This window comes from Giraffa tippelskirchi, chromosome 10 (genome assembly GCF_054371585.1).
Source record: "Giraffa tippelskirchi isolate mGirTip1 chromosome 10, T2T-mGirTip1v1.2.pri, whole genome shotgun sequence".
Taxonomy (NCBI): Eukaryota; Metazoa; Chordata; class Mammalia; order Artiodactyla; family Giraffidae; genus Giraffa; species Giraffa tippelskirchi.
The window spans coordinates 140,867,469-140,890,069 of NC_137284.1; the positions used below are offsets into that span (position 1 = coordinate 140,867,469).

General features: G+C 41.1%; 1 protein-coding gene across 4 annotated transcripts in view; it reads left to right on the forward strand.

The window, feature by feature from the left end:
- EXOC4 (exocyst complex component 4) overlaps positions 1-22,601 on the forward strand; it is an 875,766-nt gene that overhangs the window by 122,942 nt on the left and 730,223 nt on the right. For all 4 annotated transcript variants that reach the window (XM_081532917.1, XM_081532918.1, XM_081532920.1 and 1 more), the window contains one exon: positions 17,193-17,377. In XM_081532917.1, coding sequence (XP_081389043.1) covers positions 17,193-17,377 — 185 coding nt within the window. The remainder of the gene's footprint in view (positions 1-17,192; positions 17,378-22,601) is intronic.

A 22,601-nucleotide genomic window follows, 5' to 3' on the forward strand; every position in this document is an offset into this window, starting at 1 on the left:
TCCAAGAGACTCTCAAGAGTCTTCTCCAACACCACACTTCAAAAGCATCAATTCTTCAGCCCTCAGCTTTCTTTATAGTCCAACTCTCACATCCATACATGACTACTGGAAAAACCATAGCCTTGACTAGACGGACCTTTGTTGGCAAAGTAATGTCTCTGCTTTTTAATATGCTGTCTAGGGTGGTCATAACTTTCCTTCCAAGGAGTAAGAGACTTTTAATTTCATGGCTGCAATCACCATCTGCAGTGATTTTGGAGCCCAGAAAAATAAAGTCAGCCACTGTTTCCACTGTTTCCCCATCTATTTGCCATGAAGTGATGGGACTGGATGCCATGATCTTAGTTTTCTGAATATTGAGCTTTAAGCCAACTTTTTCACTCTCTTCTTACACTTTCATCAAGAGGCTCTTTAGTTCTTCACTTTGTGCCATAAGGGTGGTGTCATCTGCATATCTGAGATTATTGATATTTCTCCCGGCAATCTTGATTCCAGCTTGTGCTTCCTCCAGCCCAGTGTTTCTCATGATGTACTCTGCATATGAATTGAATAAGCAGGGTAACAATATACAGCCTTGACATACTCCTTTTCCTATTTGGAACCAGTCTGTTGTTCCATGTCCAGTTCTAACTGTTGCTTCCTGACCTGCATAGAGGTTTCTCAAGAGGCAGGTCAGGTGGTCTGATATTCCCATCTCTTTCAGAATTTTCCACAGTTTATTTTGATCCACACAGTCAAAGGCTTTGGCATAATCAATAAAGCAGAAATAGATGTTTTTCTGGAACTCTCTTGCTTTTTCGATGAACCAGTGGATGTTGGCAATTTGATCTCTGGTTCCTCTGCCTTTTCTAAAACCAGCTTGAACATCTGGAAGTTCACGGTTCAGGTATTGCTGAAGCCTGGCTTGGAGAATTTTGAGCATTACTTCACTAGCGTGTGAGATGAGTGCAATTGTGCGGTAGTTTGAGCATTCTTTGGCATTGCCTTTCTTTGGGATTGGAATGAAAACTGACCTTTTCCAGTCCTGTGGCCACTGCTGAGTTTTCCAGATTTGCTGGTATATTGAGTCCAGCACTTTCACAGCATCATCTTTCAGGATTTGAAATAGCTCAACTGGAATTCCATCACCTCCACTAGCTTTGTTCGTAGTAATGCTTGCTAAGGCCCACTTGACTTCACATTCCAGGATGTCTGGTTCTAGGTGAGTGATTGCACCATCATGAATATTTGGGTCGTGAAGATCTTTTTTGTACAGTTCTTCTGTGTATTCTTGCCACCTCTTCTTAATATCTTCTGCTTCTGTTAGGTCCATACCATTCCTGTCCTTTATTGAGCCCATCTTTGCATGAAATGTTCCCTTGGTATCACTAATTTTCTTGAAGAGAAAGTCTTTCCCAATCTGTTGTTTTCCTCTATTTCTTTGCATTGATCGCTGAGGAAGGCTTTCTTATCTCTCCTTGCTATTCTTTGGGACTCTGCATTCAAATGGGTATATCTTTCCTTTTCTCCTTTGCTTTTCGCTGCTCTTCTTTTCACAGTTGTTTGTAAGGCCTCCTCAGACAGCCATTTTGCTTTTTTTGCATTTCTTTTTCTCGGGGATGGTCTTGATTCCTGTCTTCTGTACAATGTCACAAACCTCCATCCATAGTTCATCAGGCACTCTCTCTATCAGATCTAGTCCCTTAAATCAATTTCTCATTTCCACTGTGTAGTCATAAGGGATTTGATTTAGAAAGTGGTTTTCTCCACTTTCTTCAATTTCAGTCTGAATTTGGCAATAAGGAGTTCATGATCTGAGCCACAGTCAGCTCCTGGTCTTGTTTTTGCTGACTGTATAGAGCTCCTCCATCTTTGGCTGCAAAGAATATAATCAATCTGATTTTGGTGTCAACCATCTGGTGATGTCCATGTGTAGAGTCTTCTCTTGTGTTGTTGGAAGAGGGTGTTTGCTATGACCAGTGTGTTCTCTTGACAGAACTCTATCAGCCTTTGCCCTGCTTCATTCTGTACTCCAAGGCCAAATTTGCCTGTTACTCCAGGTGTTTCTTGACTTCCTACTCTTCAGAGCTGTCATTTTGGTGCTCTGACTTCTGCGTCTTGACTGTGTGTTCTTATCTGACTTATTGTTGGGATTTAATGGATTGAAATTGGGGCCCACATTTATTGACAGGTGATGGCTAGGTCCAGCATGGTATAGTAAAAGCAAAAATCAGTTGAAAAGCCAGAAATTCTTAATTCTAGTCCAGACCCAACAATTTACCAGTTTTGTGAGGTTAGACAGATGCATTGCTTTCTTTCTTCCAGTGTCCTCTTCTGTAGAGGATACTTACCTGTCTTTTTTATAAAGTGGTGGTGAGAATAAAAATGAAATTTTGTACATGTGAAGTACTTTGTGAAATGGAAGGCAATATACAAATCTGCTATGGTGTAGGGAGCATGATTGTCATCCCTATCACACAAGGCCAGGTGAAAAGAAAAAGTGGTAGTCCCGGGCTTGTCACGTGAAGCAGCATTTCTCTCCTGGTACTACCGTCACCGATGCATACCTGTTATAATCAGATGAACTGTAATTGTACGTGCTTATGTTTATACACTTCAGGTCTGTAGGAGGAGTGATCTCAGTAAAGAATAATGCAAAAGTGCTTTGCTGTCTTTGTCTGTAGGGACTTGTTGGAGCAGGATTTTTGATGGGTTAGTCTGTGGCTAACCCTGTGCGTGTGTCAATGGCAGCAGATAGCAATGTTTGTCATAGCAGTGTTGGGATCCCTTTCTCAACTTGATGGTGACCTGAGAATGCTGATTGGCAGTTTTGGTTGGCTTTGACAAGATAGGGGGAACTTGCCAAGGAAGTCTGTTTTCCCTGAGATTCATCCCAATGCTAATTACTTATGGTTGCCTACCTCCATCTTTAAAAAATATATTCAAGTGTAGTTTATTTTGGTTTTTCTCAATAGAAAATTACATCATCACATCTACTAACAATAGGATTTTTGCTTTAGCCCCAAACTCCCAATTTGTTACAACTTTTTGTTCTCGCATATTGGCTAGAACAGCCATTGTTGTTGTTCAGTCACTAAGTCGTGCCTGACCCTCTGTGATCCCATGTACTGCAGCATGCCGGGTTCCTCTGTCCTCCACTATCTCCCAGAGTTTGCTCAGATTCATGTCCATTGAGGTGGTGATGCCATCCAACCATCTTATCTTCTGCTGCCCCCTTCTCCGTTTACGTGCAATCTTTCCCAGCATCAAGGTCTTTTCCAGTGAGTTGGCTCTTAGCATCAGGTGGCCAAGGTGTTGGAGCTTCAGGATCACCATCAGTCCTTCCAATAAATATTCAGGGTTGATCTCCTTTAGGATTAACTGGTTGATTTCATTGCTGTCCAAGGGACTCTCAGGAGTCTTCTCCAGCACCATAATACAAAAGCATCAATTCTTCAGTGTTCAACCTTCATCCTAAAAGATGGTGCTGTGAAAGTGCTGCACTCAATATGCCAGCAAATTTGGAAAACTCAGCAGTGGCCACAGGACTGGAAAAGGTCAATTTTCATTCCAATCCCAAGGAAAGGCAATGCCAAAGAATGCTCAAACTACCGCACAATTGCTCTCATCTCACGTGCTAGTAAAGTAATGCTCAAAATTCTCCAAGATAGGCTTCAACAATACATGAACTGTGAACTTCCAGATATTCAAGTTGGTTTTAGAAAAGGCAGAGGAACCATAGATCAAATTGCCAACATCTGGATCGTTGAAAAAGCAAGAGAGTTCCAGAAAAACATCTATTTCTGCTTTATTGACTATGTCAAAGCTTTTGACTGTGTGGATCACCACAAACTGTGGCAAATTCTGAAAGAGATGGGAATACCAGACCACCTGACCTGCCTCTTGAGAAACCTGTATGCAGGTCAGGAGGCAACAGTTAGAACTGGACATGGAACAACAGACTGGTTCTCAATAGGAAAAGGAGTACGTCAAGGCTGTATATTGTCACTGTGCTTATTTAACTCATATGCCAAGTACATCAGGAGAAATGCTGGGCTGGATGAAGCACAAGCTAGAATCAAGATTGCTGGGAGAAATATCAATAACCTTAGATATGCAGATGACACATATGCAGAAAGTGAAGAAGAACTAAAGAGCCTCGTGATGAAAGTGAAAGAGGAGAGTGGAAAAGTTGGCTTAAAACTCAACATTTCAGAAAACTAAGATCATGGCATCCAGTCCCATCACTTCATGGCAAATAAATGGGTAACAGTGGAAACAGTGGCTGACTTTATTTAATTGGACTCCCAAATCACTGCAGATAGTGACTGCAGCCATGAAATTAAAAGATGTTTACTCCTTGGAAGGAAAGTTATGACCAACCTAGACAGCATATTAAAAAGCAGAGACATTACTTTGCCAACAAAAGTCCGTCTAGTCAAGGCTATGGTTTTTCCAGTGGTCATGTATGGATGTGAGAGTTGGACTCACAGTGGCACTCTGAGTGCCAAAGAATCAATGCTTTTGAACTGTGGTGTTGGAGAAGACTCTTGAGAGTCCCTTGGACTGCAAGGAGATCCAACCAGTCCATCCTAAAGGAGATCAGTCCTGGGTGTTCATTGGAAGGACTGATGTTGAAGCTGAAACTCCAATACTTTGACCACTCAATGTGAAGAGCTGCCTCACTGGAAAAGACCCTGATGCTGGGAAAGATTGAAGGTACGAGGAGAAGGGGATGACAGAGGATGAGATGGTTGGATGGCATCACCGACTCAACGGACATGAGTTTGAGTAAACTCCGGGAGTTGGTGATGCACAGGGAGGCCTGGTGTGCTGCAGTCCATGGGGTCGCAAAGAGTCAGTCATGACTGAACTGACAGCCTCTTCTATGGTCCAGCTCTCACATCTGTACATGACTACTGGGAAAACCATAGCTTTGACTATACCGACCTTTGTCAGCAAAATGATTGCCTTTGCTTTTTAATATGCTGTCTAGACTTGTCACGGAGAAGGCAATGGCACCCTATTCCAGTACTCTTGCTCGGAAAACCCCATGGACAGAGGAGCCTGGTAGGCTGCAGTCCATGGAGTCGCCAAGAGTCGGACTCGACTGAGCGACCTCACTTTCACTTTTCACTTTCATGCATTGGAGAAGGAAATGGCAACCTACTCCAGTGTTCTTGCCTGGAGAATCCCAAGGATGGGGGAGCCTGGTGGGCTGCCATCTATGGGGTCGCACAGAGTCGGACATGACTGAGGCGACTTAGCAGCAGCAGCAGCAGCAGCAGCTAGATTTGTCATAGTTTTCCTTCCAAGGAGCAAGCATCTTTTAACTTCAGGGCTGCAGTCACTGTCTACAGTGATTTCTGATTCACCCCAAATTCTAACTCCAAGGCTTGATTTGGCACCAGTGTATAGAGAGGCTGAACTTTGGGTAACAATGGGAACTGAGGATGGAACAGATAATAAAATTAGGAACAAAGAAGGATTTTTTTTACAATCCTTATCTTAGAATATCTTAGGTATAGTTTAATTTCATTAGGAAAGTGATTGTGGACAGAGCTCTTAAAAGTCCATTTAGAAAAAAATAAGGCTGTTAATGTGGCATGCATCAGAAGCCCTAAATAACTTTGTACTTGGAATTCTACTTCTTGAATGTTAAGAATTCAGAATTTTAAGTGTGAGGTGTTCCAAAATATATATATACAGGGATAATTTTCACAGTAAGATTTATGGAAGTAAAAAATTAGCAGTTACTTAATAGGGAGTTGGTTTAAGTCATTTATGGAATATTCATATTATGGACTAGTATGAAAACACTAAAAATCATGTTTGGTGATGGGCGAAATTTCCCAATATATTGCCTAGTGGAAAAAAAATATTGGAAAGTAACTGTATTTTTGTAAAAACTTTGTGTGGAAAAATAAGTGGTGTCAGGTTAAAATGTATAACTTTATCTGGCTGGATATGTATCTTTCCTGTTTGGTTTTTCTGTTTTTCAAGTTTTTTTTTGATTTCACATCTATTATTTTTGTAATTTTAAAGAACAAAGGTTAAGAATAGATATTTGGGCCCTACCTTTTTTTTTTTTTAATCTGTAAAATTGATGTGGGGCCTCCATCTTAACAATTTTTAAAGGCCCCTTAAAATAGAAAATTCTTACCTTTCATTTTTTAGATGCTGTCATTCTGTGCTAATGGGATGGATATCTTAGAAGACCTGGTTCCCATTTTTTACAAGAGGGAAAAAAAAGATTGGCTTTAATAAAATATAAGAATTAGATGTGGTAGAATGCCCTGATGTTTAAGAAAAAGCAAAAGTAAGGGAGGACCTTCAGGAAAGGTTAAGAATAGTTAAAGACTGGTATGCTTGGCTTTCCGGGTGGCTCAGACAGTAAAGAATTCCCCTGCAATGCAGGAGACCTGGGTTCAATCTCTGGGTTGGGAAGATTCCCTGGAGGAGGGCATGGCAACCCACTCCAGTATTCTTGCTTGGAGAATCCCCGTGGACAAAGGAGCCTGGGGTCGCATAGTCAGACATGACTGAGCAATTAAGCACAGCACATGCTTTTATTTATTTATTATTTATTTGGCTGTGCAGAGTCTTAGTTGCCACATGTAGGATCCTTAGTTGTAGCATGCAAACTCTTAGTTGTGGCATGTGGGGTCTAGTTCCCTCCCTGCCCAGGGATCAAACCTGGGCCTTCTACATTGTGAGCGCAAAGTTTTAGCCACTGAACCTCTAAGGAAGCGCCTCTGTATGCTCTTAGAACAAGCCAGTGTTTCATGGCAGTCATAGGATGACTAGGATCATGACATCCGGCCCCATCACTTCTTGGCAAATAGAAGGGGAAAAAGTGGAAACAATGACAGATTTTATTTTCTTGGGCTCTAGTATCACTCCTGATGGTGACTGCAGCCATGAAATTAAAAGATGCTTGCTCTTTGGAAGGAAAGCTATGACAAACCTAGAGAGCATATTAAAAAGCAGAGACATGACTTTCCTGTCAAAGGTCTGTCCAGTCAAAGCTATGGTTTTCCAGTAGTCATGTATGTATGTGAGAGTTGAACTATAAAGAAGGGTGAGAGTTGGACCATAAACAAAGCTGAGTGCTGAAGAATTGATGCTTTTGAGTTGTGGTGCTTGAGAATACTGTTGAGAGTCCCTTGGACTGCAAAGAGAGCAAACCAGTTAATCCTAAAGGAAATCAACCCTGAATATTCATTAGAAGGACTGATGCTGAAGCTCCAGCACTTTCGCCACCTGATGTGAAGAGCCGACTCACTGGAAAAGACCCTGATGCTGGGAAAGATTGAAGGCCAAAGAAGAGGAGGGTGGTAGAGGATGAGATGGTTAGACAGCATCACCAGTTCAGTGGACATGAATTTGAGCAAGCTCTGGGAAATAGTGAAGGACAGGGAAGCTTGGCGTGCTGCAGTCTGCAGGTTCACAAAGAGCTGGACAACTTAGTGACTGAACAACAGCAGACAGGATGAGATTTGTCATGAAGCTGGAAGGCACATTTGATCTCTTTTGAATTTTGTTTTCTAAGGTCTGTTTGAAGATTCTTTACGGGAGAAATTCACGAGTAAAAGGCCTTTTCTTTGATTTTATAGGTCCTCCTCCCTTCTTCACTTATCAATAACTTCATCTCATTTGCTTTATCCTGTAAATTTCATTATCTCCCCAGCAGTCTATTGCATTAAGCCTTTAGTACCTAATATGGCCTCATTTACATTGACACATGCTTGACCTCAGCCCTTGTCCTCTCTTTGTTAATGCGCCGACAAGCACTGATATTTCTCTGGAGCATTATCATTTGGCTGTTAGCTCAGCTAATAACAACCCTTCATTTGAACTGATGAAGGTTTATTAAATAAAAACATGCAATATCCCTGGCAGTAATGAAGGGAGAGCGGAGGTAGCCAGCACCCTGTTCGTAGTGGTGAGAGCCTGCTGAGTCTGCGTTATAGGTATTGGGTTTCCTGAGGAAAAAGAAGGGGCACTTGAATGGGGCTGATCAATATTATTAATATGTTAGCGGACTGACTTTAAGAATGGGCTTTTTTGGTGGCCTGATTTGATTATTGTTGACTGGCTACAAGCTGAGGAGTTAGTGGGGAGAAAACGTGTGTGCTTGCTCCAGGTACTCAGCCTTGCCCTTTGCAACTTTCTTGGGAAGTCCGTCTTAAGTACCAAACTGCCAGTTAGCCCTGAGGCCTTCAGTAGAGGCCAGACTGAACCCTAGGAAGCTGAACCCCTCTCAGTAGTCTCCACTGAAGCTGGGATCAGGGATTCTGGCTTTCTGCTGAATTCCTAAGACCCCCTGAAACCACCACAATAGCCTGGGCCCTTTATTCTCCCTTGTATGTCCCATACTTCTGTGTGGAGAGTGTGCTAAGTGCTCAGTCGCTTCAGTCATGACCGACACTTTGCAACCCCATGGAGTGTAGCCCGCCAGGCGCCTCTGTCCATGGGATTCTCCAGGCAGGAATACTGGAGTGGATTGCCATTTCCTTCTCCAGGGGATCTTCCAGACCCTGGGATCGAATATGCATTTCTTACATCTGCATTGGCAAGCGGGTTCTTTACCACTAGTGCCACCTGGAAAGCAAGTCTAAGCCATCCTCTGCTTCGGCCTTGTGTAGTGGTTGGTGTCGTGCTTTAAACACAAATGAGCAGATGACGTTTATACCTAAAAAGTATAAATTCTATTATTGTTTATATTTAACAGGTAAGATTTTTGTGAACAAAACCCTTGGGATCACATATTTCTCTGTTTTCTGTCCCATAGGTATAATATTATATTCTGCAAGTAAAGTTGTTCCTAGTTCCTCTATGTGGTTAAATACCTATTAGGACTATAAGGACTGCAACATTCTACAAACAGTACAGTGCTTTCCTGGATGCATCAAGGCTTTCAGACCGGCTCCTTAAACTACTGGATTGAACCATCTGAAACAGCCAATATTTGATCATTTTTGACTGGTAAAAACAGTAGTTTCATATGGTTCAAATTTCAAACTAATACGTGAAGTCATGGTGATTTTTATTTATTTAATGTGTGCTTGGTTTCTTTTACCAGTTTCTGTCTGATAAAATCTCTGCTTTGGGAAATACGGTATAGCTAAATGGGAATGTTTGGTAAATGAATGGTGAGAAACATCTTCCCCACTTGTGTCGAGGTGGGTGTGAAGCATACTTGATTCAGACTGAGACTTCTTGGGTCTGTCTGGGATCCCATGAGCCCATGGGGAATTCAGGGTGGAGGACTCTTAAGGATCAGGGCTTGAAGACACCAGAGTTTGCCTTCCCACAGTTAAGGGGCCCAGTGGTGAGATTGGTGACCTGGGTACTGAGTAAATCTTGGGTCCCAAGGCATGTTTCTTTTCTTCATAGCCAGAGATTTTTGGTGTTATTTAGTTGAGACTGTTCAGACTTGAATCTTATATACTTGTGGGAAGGGACAGAATCAATTCTCCGGAATAGTCTAATTTCATATCTTACTATTACATCTGTAAGTTGGGCCACAGTACCATGTTCAGAATGGTTAGATTGTTTAACTAGAAAAATGCTTCCATAAGGGAGACTTACTGACCTATTGGAAAGTGATAGAACATTTTGGAACCATGTAATTGTCAGAGTCCTGAAGGAAATACTTCTTTTGGACTCAACAGTGGCAACACATTTGTCTTTTTTAGGGAACTCTGTTGCCAAAATAAGCATTTTTATTAGCTAGCAGATGGTTCAGTTATCAGGTTGGATTTTTTGGCTTATATTTAAAGGGTTTTTCTTTTTGTTGGTGTTGTTTGTTTGCTTTTGTTGTTTGCCTGGATCCTTAGTTCTGTTTAGAAAGTTGCTATTGTCATTCATCTCTGTGTAACTCACTTTGCCCCAACCAGAAACATAAATATCGGTGGTTTCTTTCTCAGCATTTTTTTCAGTGAAGCAGATGTTTGAGAATGGCCAACTCTGGTGTTCCTCAAAGACATTTCCATTGGTTCATGTTAAGCAAAAAACTAGATCTTTTTACCTAATCAACTTGAGTCAGGCTGGTAGAAGACACTTAACCATGAAATAATTATTTCTAATTGAAACTAAAATGCAATTGAGAAATAGTTATCTGGGAAAGAAAATTTAAGGGCACTGTAGTTCTCATTATGAAGATTTCCTTTGTTGTAGATTGATCTCTCAACTCAAAGCAGATTTTTTTTGAAAAACACCAGACAGTTCTTGATTGTGTACAGTTTATCTGTTGTTGTGTTAGTCACTCACTTGTGTCTGACTGTTTGTGACCCCATGGACTGCAAACCACCAGGCTCCTCTGTCCATGGAATTCTCCAGGCAAGAATACTGGAATGGGTTGCCGTTTCCTTCTCCAAGTTTAACTGTACCTTTGACCTATTTCTTGAGTTATGGAAATATTTTTCAGAACTTATTTTCCTAAATGGATTTTTTTTTTTTACTTCAGCTTTTTATTTTGTATTGGGGCATAGCCAATCAACAGTGTTATGATAGTTTCAGGTGAACAGTGAAGGGGCTCAGCCATGTATATACATGTATCCATTCTCCCCCCAACTCCTCTCCTATCCAGGTTGCCATGTAACATTGAGCAGAGTTCCATGTGCTATACAGTAGGTCCTCATTGGTCTAAATGGATAAGTTCTTAATAGTGAAACACACTGGCCTGTTCTATATCATGTGTTAAAACATTTTGTAGATGTTTGGTTATGTTCATAGTCCTAAAAGAAATATTTCTCTTCAATTCCAGAACAGATTTATCTGTATGAGCAATTTCTAACTCGGATGAGTTAGAACATTAATGTTCTTGTTATTATAGGTGTTCTGTGAAAAAAATTCCCTGTTGGTAGTGTCTATCTCTCTTACCTATGCCCTCCCCATGCTGATTTAATTTTGAAAATATGGATTAGAAAGCTTCCAAATACATCTGGTTGGTTCATTATTTAGTAATCTATCTTTTAAGACATGGTGTGGCATACCTGAGAGGTCATGGTAGAGATCATTTGGTACATAAATTCATGGTATTATATCTGTGAGATAAATAGACAACATTTTCCAGTGAACTATTCCACTGTATGTTGTCTGTTTTACTTTTCACCTGCTGTGTCTTGTCCTATAATTTTAATATATATTTGTGACATTATTCAGTATTGTATGTCACACTTTTGAATCCAATTTTGATTATTTCTCGGAGTGAGCCTGTTGCTGTCCACTTTAATTCATTTGCATCTCTTGAATTTCTGTTGATGTTTCATCAACCTGTTATTTAAAAAGTGCTCTGTGATCACTAAATTTAGAAAACGTGAAATAATTTATAAAATGACCACTTCCCATACATGAAGGAAAATCCTTTAGTGATATTTTTTCATCAGTAGTTACACACATTTCTAACTGTGTGTGTGGCTCTGTCATGACCAACTCTTTGTGACTCCATAGACTGTAGCTCACCAGGCCTCTCTGTGCATGCGATTTCCCAGGCAAAAATACTGGAGTGGGTTGCCATTTCTTCCTCCAGGGGATCTTCCTGACTCAGGGATCAAACCTGCGGCTTCTGCATTGGCAGGTGGATTCTTTAACACTGAGCCACTTAGAAAAAGCCCTATAGATGGATATTTAAGGATTTCTCTTCTCATAAAGGCTGAATGTTAGGAAATACCTAAAAATCCGACCCCTCAGTATAACAGCATTAAAAGTGGTGGTTGGATTCACTGCTGCCTACAAAGTTTTCCTTATGCGTAAGCTTTATGGTACAAGTTACTTAAAACCACAGAAGATAAATATCAGGTTTCTAAACTGATGTTCTAGAGATCAAATGTATGCATTTACAACTATTTTCTTCAAATTGTTTTGAGTACCACTTAGGAAGGTTATGCAGTACTTGGATGCAAACTCAAAAACGATAGAATGATCTCTGTTCGTTTCCAAGGCAAACCATTCAATATCACGGTAATCCAAGTCTATGCCCCGACCAGTAACGCTGAAGAAGCTGAAGTTGAACGGTTCTATGAAGGACCTACAAGACCTTCTAGAACTAACACCCAAAAAAGATGTCCTTTTCATTATAGGGGACTGGAATGCAAAAGTAGGAAGTCAAGAAGCACCTGGCGTAACAGGCAAGTTTGGCCTTGGAGTACAGAATGAAGCAGGGCAAAGGCTAATAGAGTTTTGCCACGAGAAAGCACTGGTAATAGCAAACACCCTATTCCAACAACACAAGAGAAGACTCTACACGTGGGCATCACCAGATGGTCAACACCGAAATCAGATTGATTATATTCTTTGCAGCCAAAGATGGAGAAGCTCTATAGAGTCAGCAAACACAAGACCAGGAGCAGACTGTGGCTCAGATCATGAACTGCTTATTGCCAAATTCAGACTTAAATTGAAGAAAGTAGGGAAAACCACTAGACCATTCAGGTATGACCTAGATAAAATCCCTTATGAGTATACAGTGGAAGTGACAAATAGATTTAAGGGACTAGACCTGATAGAGTGCCTGATGAACTATGGACAGAGGTTCGTGACATTGTACAGGAGACAGGGATCAAGAAAATCCCCATGGAAAAGAAATGCAAAAAAGCAAAATGGCTGTCTGAGGAGGCCTTACAGATAGCTGGGAAGAGAAGAGAAGCGAAAAGGAAAGATATTCCCATCTGAATGCAGAGTTCCAAAGAATAGCAAGGAGAGATAAGAAAGCCTTCCTCAGCAATCAGTGCAAAGAAATAGAGGAAAACAACAGATTGGGAAAGACTAGAGATCTCTTCAAGAATATTAGAGATACCAAAGGAACATTTCATGCAAAGATAGGCTCGATAAAGGACAGAAATGGTATGGACCTAACAGAAGCAGAAGATATTAAGAAGAGGTGGCAAGAATACACAGAAGAACTGTACAAAAAGGATCTTCATGGCCCAGATAATCATGATGGTGTGATCACTCACCTACAGCCAGACATCCTGGAATGTGAAGTCAAGTGGGCCTTAGAAAGCGTCACTACGAACAAAGCTAGTGGAGGTGATGGAATTCCAGTTGAGCTATTTCAAATCCTCAAAGGTGATGCTGTGAAAGTGCTGCACTCGATATGCCAGCAAATTTGGATAACTCAGCAGTGGCCACAGGGCTGGAAAAGGTCAGTTTTCATTCCAATCCCAAAGAAAGGCAATGCCAGAGAATGCTCAAACTACCTCACAATTGCACTCATCTCACATGCTAGTAAAGTAATGCTCAAAATTCTCCAAGCCAGGCTTCAGCAATACGTGAACCGTGAACTTCCAGATGTTCAAGCTGGTTTTAGAAAAGGCAGAGGAACCAGAGATCAAATTGCCAATATCCGCTGGATCATCGAAAAAGCAAGAGAGTTCCAGAAAAACTTCTATTTCTGCTTTATTGACTATGCCAAAGCCTTTGACTGTGTGGATCACAATAAACTGTGGAAAACTCTGAAAGAGATGGGAATACCAGACCATCTGACCTGTCTCTTGAGAAACCTGTATGCAGGTCAGGAAGCAACAGTTCGAACTGGACATGGAACAACAGACTGGTTCCAAATAGGAAAAGGAGTACGTCAAGGCTGTATATTGTCACCCTGCTTATTTAACTTCTATGCAGAGTACATCATGAGAAATGCTGGGCTGGAAGAAACACAAGCTGGAATCAAGATTGCTGGGAGAAATATCAATAACCTCAGATATGCGGATGACACCACCCTTATGGCAGAAAGTGAAGAAGAACTAAAGAGCCTCTTGATGAAAGTGAAAGAGGAGAGTGAGAAAGTTGGCTTAAAGCTCAACGTTCAGAAAACTAAGATCATGGCATCTGGTCCCATCACTTCATGGGAAATAGATGGGCAAACAGTGGAAACTGTCAGACTTTATTTTTTCGGGCTCCAGAATCACTGCTGATGGTGACTGCAGCCATGAAATTAAAAGACACTTACTCCTTGGAAGGAAGGTTATGGCCAACCTAGATAGCATATTTAAAAGCAGAGACATTACTTTGCCAACAAAGGTCCGTCTAGTCAAGGCTATGGTTTTTCCAGTAGTCACGTATGGATGTGAGAGTTGGTCGGTGAAGAAAGCTGAGCGCCGCAGAATTGATGCTTTTGAACTGTGGTGTTGGAGAAGACTCTTGAGAGTCGGTTGGACTGCAAGGAGATCCAATCAATCCATCCTAAAAGAGATCAATCCTGGGTGTTCATTGGAAGGTCTGATGTTGAAGCTGAAACTCCAATACTTTGGCCACCTCATGCGAAGGGTTGACTCATTGGAAAAGACCCTAATGCTGGATAGGATTGAGGGCGGGAGGAGAAGGGGACGACAGAGGATGAGATGGTTGGATGGCATTACCGACTCGATGGACATGGGTTTGGGTAGACTCCGGGAGTTGGTAATGAACAGAGAGGCCTGGCGTGCTGCAATTCATGGGGTCACAAAGAGTCGGACACGGCTAAGCGTCTGAACTGAACTGAACTAGGAAGGTTAGAGTCAGGGAAGACAGTGGCTTGACTTAGCTTCCATAATTATAGCTTTATAGACTTTTCATTTGTGAAGGCCAGAACATAAAGCACTGTGTCTTCCTACAGAAATAGAGGCTATTCATGGTAAGATTTTCAAATCTTTGAAGTTTTGAGACTATTCCTGATTGTATGTTAATTGTGCTTGTATTTTGGGTCAAGAAAACATATTCAGAAAATTTGTAGTCTGCATGGTTAATAATAGTTCCATGAAGGAAACAGCACTTTACTGCAAATGCTGCATTAAAACATGTTGGAAACACCTTCTGAGGTTGCTTTATCCATGTGGTAAATAGGTTCTATTAAAAATAATTTGAATGAGCACTCAGTATAGGCCAGGCACTGTGCTAAGTGCTTTAGCTATGTTTAAGAAAAATGAAGCGGCTTTGAAAGTTAAAACTGTCATATAGTTTTATACTTGGAACATAAGCTGTTTGGGTTAAAAAAAAATCTTCATGCAGATTCTTACAAGCAAATTGATTGTGGCTGTGCAGTGGGTGGTTTTTAAGCTTAAATATCTCAGCTGGATTTAATTACCTTGAGGGATAAGGCTACACGACGGGCCAGTGGTTTACCAAATTATTTTTCATTTTCTGGATCTTGATGTCACTAAAGGTTAATGCATCCTCTTTTCTCTGCTAGAGACCTGAGTTAAAAATCCATTTTAGAGCATAAGTATAAATGAATTTGTTGTTGTTTTTCCTCCTTGGGGACACTTTGGTCATTTCGTGAGGCAGGCAGTCTTTCCATCTGAAATTGCCCGCAGCTTGCACCAGGCACAGGGTCTCTCATAGCAGGGGCTGTTGCAAGTCAGCGTGAACAGGAACTGGCAGGCTTCAGAGGGCAGAGCTGGCCCAGGGCTTGTCACTCTTTCATTCCTCGATTCTGTCTTGGTTAACTTAAGGAAACTCATTTGCTAGTGACATTTGATTATAGCACATCACAAAACAAGTGATATATTTATGGCTAGGCCATTGCCTTTTCCTGCCTATCTTAGGCTGGTTTGTATTTGGCAGCCACAGTTTTCTATATTCACTCTCCGTACTCCCCTAAATTACTGTGTATGTTAGGATAGATCTGTGATCAACATTTTTGATCACTGATGTTTAATGACTTCTACTGTCTTTTGATTGCTTTTGTATGAATGCATGATTTTTAAGGTGCATGTTTATATCCATAATTACAATTACCCTGAAGTAGTGCCCTCGGTTGGGTTCCCCAGGTGGCTCAGTGGTAAAAGAATCACTTGCCGATGCAGGAGACGTGGGTTCGATCCCTGGGTGGGGAAGATCCTCTAGAGAAGGAAATACCAACCTGTGCCAGTATTCTTGCCTGGGAGATCCCATGGACAGAGGAACCTGGCAGGCTACAGTCCTTGGGATTGCAAAGAGTTGGACATGACTGTGCGACTGAGCATGCACATGCATAGTGGTACTGGTTGTTGCCTTTATCTGTATGAATGCGGACTATTTAGATGTATAACCAAAGCAGGGGATAGTCATTGAACATTAATTCCTTGAGGGAGCTTGGTAGGGCTCTTTTCCCTGAGTTCACTTGTAGTCATCTCTTCTCTATTTTTATTATTACTACTACTACTATCATTATTGTTAGTCTTGGTGTTTCTCTTTTCCTATATATATAAAAAGACAAATAAAAATTTATATATATGGATAAATGAGATTATATAATACTGGTTTTTTTTCCTCCTTTGCACTTAGCACTTTGTATTCCAAATTCCCTGAGTTCCTCATCTTCTCCATTTGTTGTAGGTATTGCTACACCATTTTTATACATTCAGTGCTTTTTGTCTTAAAATCTTCCATATTGCACTTTACACGAAGAGAATCTCCCTCTTTATAGTTTATCTTCTGTTCACCTTTCAAATCCCATTTCTTCGATCAAACTGAGTCAGTCCAAGGAGAGGTGAGAATTGCTGTTGTTTGCTTGTAGCTTTCATGTAAAACTGCCTTTCCCTCTGTGTGTATGTGAATATGAGAAGGAGCCAGAGAGACATGACTATGTGTAAATATGTGTGTAGACTTAGGCTAACCAAGCTCTGACTCATAATGGCCCTGAGAATTATTTTAAAAAATTGATAAAGTGTGCTTTTACTGAATCTTAATCTTAAAAGATAAGTTTGACTAAAAGTTGGTCTAAATTAATAGTACATGGACTTCTTGTAAGGATATAAAAATAATTATTGGGAAGTCATTTTATTTGTGTCCACTGATAGGCAGTGTGTGTGGGAATAAATAGCACATACAACATTGAGGTGCTTGAGGTGCCTTCATGTTTATCGTGATTGTTTTCTTCGGCAACATCTGTTAAACCCTTTAAGAGAAGAACCAGGGCTATCCACATTATACTCAAAGTCTCTTGTGTACTGATGAGGTTCTCACAAAGTCTTTTGACAGTATCTTTGAAAAGATGAAAGTGAAAGTCGCCCAGTCGTGTCCGACTCTTTGTGACCCTGTGGACTATACAGTCCGTGGAATTCTCCAGGCCAGAATACTGGAGTGGGTAGCCTTTCCCTTCTCCAGGGGATCTTCCCAGCCCAGGGATCGAACCCAGGTCTCCCTCTTTGCAGGCGGATTCTTTACCAGCTGAGCCAGTAGCCTTTCATATTTATAATGTTGTGGGACTATTTTGTTGTCTGAATCGTTTTCTTCCCCCTCTCCAGGTGTCCGCAGTCGAGTCTTTGGAGGGCCCACTGCTCCAGGTGGAAGGACTGAGTGACCTTAGGCTGGAGCTGCACAGCAAGAAGATGAACCTCCACTTGGTTCTCATAGACGAGCTGCATCGGCACCTGTACATCAAATCCACTAGCCGCGTTGTGCAGCAGAACAAGGAGAAAGGGAGGATGAGGTTAGTCAGAGAGGCTCTTTGCCACAGCGTCTTGTGGCCGTGTAAAGCTTTAAGGGATATTATTTGTTTTCTAGAATATGGTTGTAGTTTATTTTACTTGTCTTTTTAACATACTGTCTCTGAAAATGTAAGACGGTTTTGTGATAACAAATGCTCCCCGTTCTGAAAGGCTGACATTCAGTGTTTGTTCATCCCCTCAATTCACATTTCTTTTATGTGAAGATACATAGGAAACATTTACTGTGGGCTTTTAATGTACTCCATCAGAGAGACTCTGGTATATCTCAGAAGGAAGAGAAAAATCCTTAAAATGATAGTGCAGTCCTCCTAATTAAGAAATGTAGGCATATGAACTGAAGTTAGAAGATTGTTACTTAGAGCTGTGTATAATCCTCTTTCTGGGGCAGTTCAGGCGAGATTGAGAGAGAACACTTTTGTTTTATCCTTGGTCTGGGTGTAGCACAGTCCTATGATGAAGGGCCTGGGTGGACTCGGAACATTTATTAAGTTAGGGGAGACCTGGTAGGGAATAAGACCAGATGGTAAAATGTTAGGACATTGGTGTTACTAACATGTGTCAGATAGCTGTGTACAATGTATGTCCTTCCAACATCATTTAAAATAGCCTTAAACTAAGTGAAGAAGTAAGATTCTTCAGAGGGTAGTTGAGTTGAGCACTATGTACTGTGGACACTTTTTCACTGGGCTATAGATGAGAGGAACACTGGAAGCAGTGCATGCTGGGAATGAAGTCTGTAAAATCCTATCCTGTTCAAACCCAAATCACCAACTTTGTGTGTGATGCTTCAGTTCAATCAGAGCCCGTGACAGAGAAAGAGGAGTTTCCATCTCTTTTCTGCAAATGGGCACTGGAAAACCTTAGGCACACAAACTAAGCTATAGGCATGTACCTTAGACTTAACCTAAGCATTGGATCTGAATATAACCTTGTTGGAGAGTCAAGTGTTGGGTGGCAGCAGTGCTAAGGAAATTCCTTCCAGAGTGTCTGGTGGTAAATAGTGGATCTAAATAGATTTCTTCCTGTGCAAGGATTAAAAACAAAAACCCCTTCCCTTATAAGCATAAGGGAAAAAGCATTACATTGAGGTCTCAAAGAAGAGCATTTATTTGAAGGAAAGGATTTATAAAGCTAAATAGGAAACGTTTAGGAGACTTAAGCTCAAGGTTTCTCAAAAGATGCAAGATGATGTAGATTACGTAATTGCTCAGAATTATCAGCCTTCCCCCTCCACTTGAGTGGGAGAAGTGTATTTCCTTCTCTTTGATTCTTGGGCTCTTGCTTTTGCTGATTGTTACTATGTAACACGAGGGACCTGAAATGTGCTTGTGCCAGGGAGCCTGCCCTGTCATACCTCTGTCACTGCCATGATGGTGTTGGTCCCTGGAGGAGGAGGAGTCATGGGGAATCGAGCCAAGTTCAGCTGAGCTGGCTAGCCTGAGTCAGCCAGTCACCAAAATGTGCTTATTATTGAACACGACTGAGATTCTGTGGCCGTATGCAGCAAGCGTGTAGCTTCTATGAAATGATAATGGGGAGTTATATGAATGAGATTGAGAGAGATGCAAAAAGAACTAAGCAGGCACAAAATGTAAGGAAAATCAAAATATTAATAGGGAAATTCTTTTTTAAAACATTGGAAGAATTGAATCAGTGATATGGAGGGAAAACTTATCATGAAGAAGGAAAAGACAAAATGATGAAAGAAAGATAATAGATGTGAAAGATGGAGAATAGTGATCAATGAAATGATTTTAAGCACTGTATAGAATGACACTAAAATGATAGTGTTATAGGTTGAATTGTGTCCCCTTAAAATTCATGTGTTGAGATCCTAACTCCCAGAACCTGACTGTGACTAAATTTGGAGCAAGAGTCTTTCAAGAGGTAATTTAAGTTAAAATGAGTTTATTAGCATGGGTCCTAATTCAACATGACTGGTGTCCTTATAAGAAGAGGAAATTTGGACACATACTTCTGAAGAGGGAAGGCCATGTGAAGATACGGTGATCAGACAGCCATCTACAAACCTAGGAGAGAGGCCTCAGGAGAAACCTACTCTGCCAACATCTTGTTCTTGGCCTCCTCACCTCTAGAATGGTGAGAAAACACATTTCTGTTGTTGAAGCTGCCCAGCCTGTGGTACTTAGTGATAACAGCCTTAGCAAACTTACAGAGAGAAACAGTGGCAGTACTTACAGTGTAAAGAAAGAAACCTACTTAAACAGAAAAAAAGACCTTGGTCTGCAAATCAAAGTGATTCAAGGTAAAATTAGTGAACAACTGACTCTTAGATAGAATCAAAAAAGTTTTTATGAATTTAACAAAGAAATACTATAAACACCAGGGAGAAAAATTATATTCCCTGCTCTGACAGAGTAGTTGTATGCCCACCCAACCCATTCGCACCTTTGCTGCTAAGTCACTTCAGTCGTGTCCGACTCTGTGCGACCCCACAGATGGCAGCCCACCAGGCTTCCCCGTCCCTGGGATTCTCCAGGCAAGAACACTGGAGTGGGTTGCCATTTCCTTCTCCAATGCATGAAAGTGAAAAGGGAAAGTGAAGTCGCTCAGTCGTGTCCGACCCTTAGCGAACCCGTGGACTGCAGCCTACCAGGCTCCCCTGTCCATAGGATTTTCTAGGCAAGAGTACTGGAGTGGGTTGCCATATTCGCACCTTTACTTTTTCTTTAATTATTCATTTACTTTTTGTTTATTTTTGGCTGTGCTGTCTTTGTCGCTGTGCAGGGGCTTTCTCTAGTAGTGGAGAGTGGAGCTGTTTTTCGTTGCAGTGGGTGGGCTTCTCGTTGCATTGGCTTCTCTTGTTGAGAAGCACAGGCTCCAGGTGCACGGGCTTCAGGAGTCGTGGCGTGAGGTCTCAGTTGCTCTGTGTGGCATGTGGAATCTTCCTGGACCAGGGATCGGACCACAGCTTTGGCAGGTGGGTACCCATCCACTGTGCCAACAGGGGAGTCCCTTTTCCTTCCTTTTTTAATGACAACCCTTGTTGTGTCAATGGTGGCCATATATCCAGCTAAAAGACTACATTTTCCATCCTGCCGCCATCCTTCTGTGTAACTGAAGGTGATTAGTGAGACTTCTACTTGCAAGATGTTGAATCAGGACTCATAGGAACGTTCTTCAGAGGTGCCAGCAAAACTGGTAGCTCACTCTTTTACCCTTTACCTTCCTGCCTTTACTTCCTGTTGAGGACTTGGATTGGGGCTGTTGTCTTGGACACTAAGTGACCTTGAGAATGGAAATCAGATCTTAAACTCGTTAATGCCATGGAGCCTCCATTATACCTCTGAATGGGATTTCTGTATCTATATGAGAAGAAGGAAATGCTTTTGATTTACTCAGGTCATGGTTGTTTTGGATCTTCTGTTATATGTAGTTGAAACTAGTGCTGATAAACAGAAAGGAGCAACAATGAGGCTTACCAGGATTTGCTTAACACAAAATACCGGGAGACAGCGGAGCAAAGTGTGCAAGGAATGGAAAAGGGTCGGAACCAACAATCTCTATATCCAGCCAAGTGTACATAGACAGCACAGCAACATTCTCAGGTATAAATTAACACAAAATACAAACCTGGAATTCTTTTCCTGAGAAAAATGCTCGAAGATGAACTATAAGATAGGAACCAAAATCAGCAGCTTGAGAACTGTAAAGTTGTAGGTAGTTTGAAACTGCTGCTAGGACTGACTACACAGCAGTAAATATGTAAATTTGCATATAAACAACTGAAATATTTTTTGTAATAGTTTGAAATATTTTGATCAGAAATGTAAGCTGAAAACTCTTTTTGAAAAAGGTCTATGTGATTAAAGAATACTCTGTAACAGTAAACAGAATTTATATCCCTATATTAGGTTAGTAGAGACTGGGACATATGGATAAGCTGGAGATGGAAAGGAATGCTGAATTATTAAGAAAAATCAGAAGGATTTTAATAATTATAGAGAAAATATGTTTAATTCATTTAATTTTGTGTTTATTAACCTAGATATGTATAAAGATTTTTATGTTGAAAAGTCAGAGAAGACAGAAGCAAATAAAACATACTTTTTATTATAGAGAATGAGGTTTTAGCCAATATTCTTGACTGCAAATAGCAGAGTCAGTCCTGGTAATAAACAAGGAAAGAAATTTAGTGGAAAGTTATCAAGTAGGTCACAGAATCTAAGCAAAGTGAGTCTCTATAGTCGAGCTCTAAAACCCTGGAGGGACCAAGGGAGATGAAGCAGCTGGGTGTACATCACAGGCAAGCCACAGGAAGGGTCTGGTCGGGTTGTGACATCATGCCCGCAATTGCTGAATTTTCAAGGTGAATGATCTCTAAATGTCACTTCCCTCTTTCTTTATTTCCTCAAGATTCAAAGTGTTGTCTGGAAGCTTCCAGTTCTTGGAGCCTGAGACATGTCAACTTGTATAGCGGGAAGAAGTTCCCTTTTTTTTCCTGCTTTGATCCAGATCATGGAGAGTCTCTCCAAATACAAAGACTGTTCCAGTTGTTGATATCCAAAAGCAAACACCCAGCAGCAGATTTCTACTGTAGGAGAAAATGAAAGAAGTCACACAAAGGCGCAGAGAACCTAGGGCTTAATGTTCTATACAGGGTGATCCAGAGACTGTTGAAAAAGCGTGTGTACATTTTTGTGTGTATGCATGAGTGTGTGTGTGTGTGTGTAGGGATGGAAAGACTCCTTTCTGTTAACTGTTTTGAAAACCATGCGTGCTTAGTCACTTAGTCGTGTCTGACTCTTTGCGACCTCATGGACTGTAGCCCACCAGGCTCCTCTGTCCATAGGATTCTCCAGGCAAGAATATTGGCATGGGTTGCCATTCCCTTCTTCAGGGGATCTTCCCAACCCAGGGTTTGAATCCGGGTCTTGTGCATGGCAGGCAGATTCTTTACTTTCTGAGCCACCAGGGAAGCTATTTAAATTTTCTTTATGTTTTCAAAAAAATAATACTTAATACCTTTATAAGATGAAATCAGTGAAAAAGTTATTTTAAAAACGGTTAGTCCTTTTACTTCTTGCATGCATCCTGTGTTTAATACTTGATTTGATCTTGCTTCCTTGGACACTCTAGCTCGTTGGGGAGAATATTTCATACCCATGGATTTTGGTGACCATATTTGTCCCTGGGTGCATAAAGGGTGTCCTTTGACTCTGTTGTATTATTTGCTCCCTAACT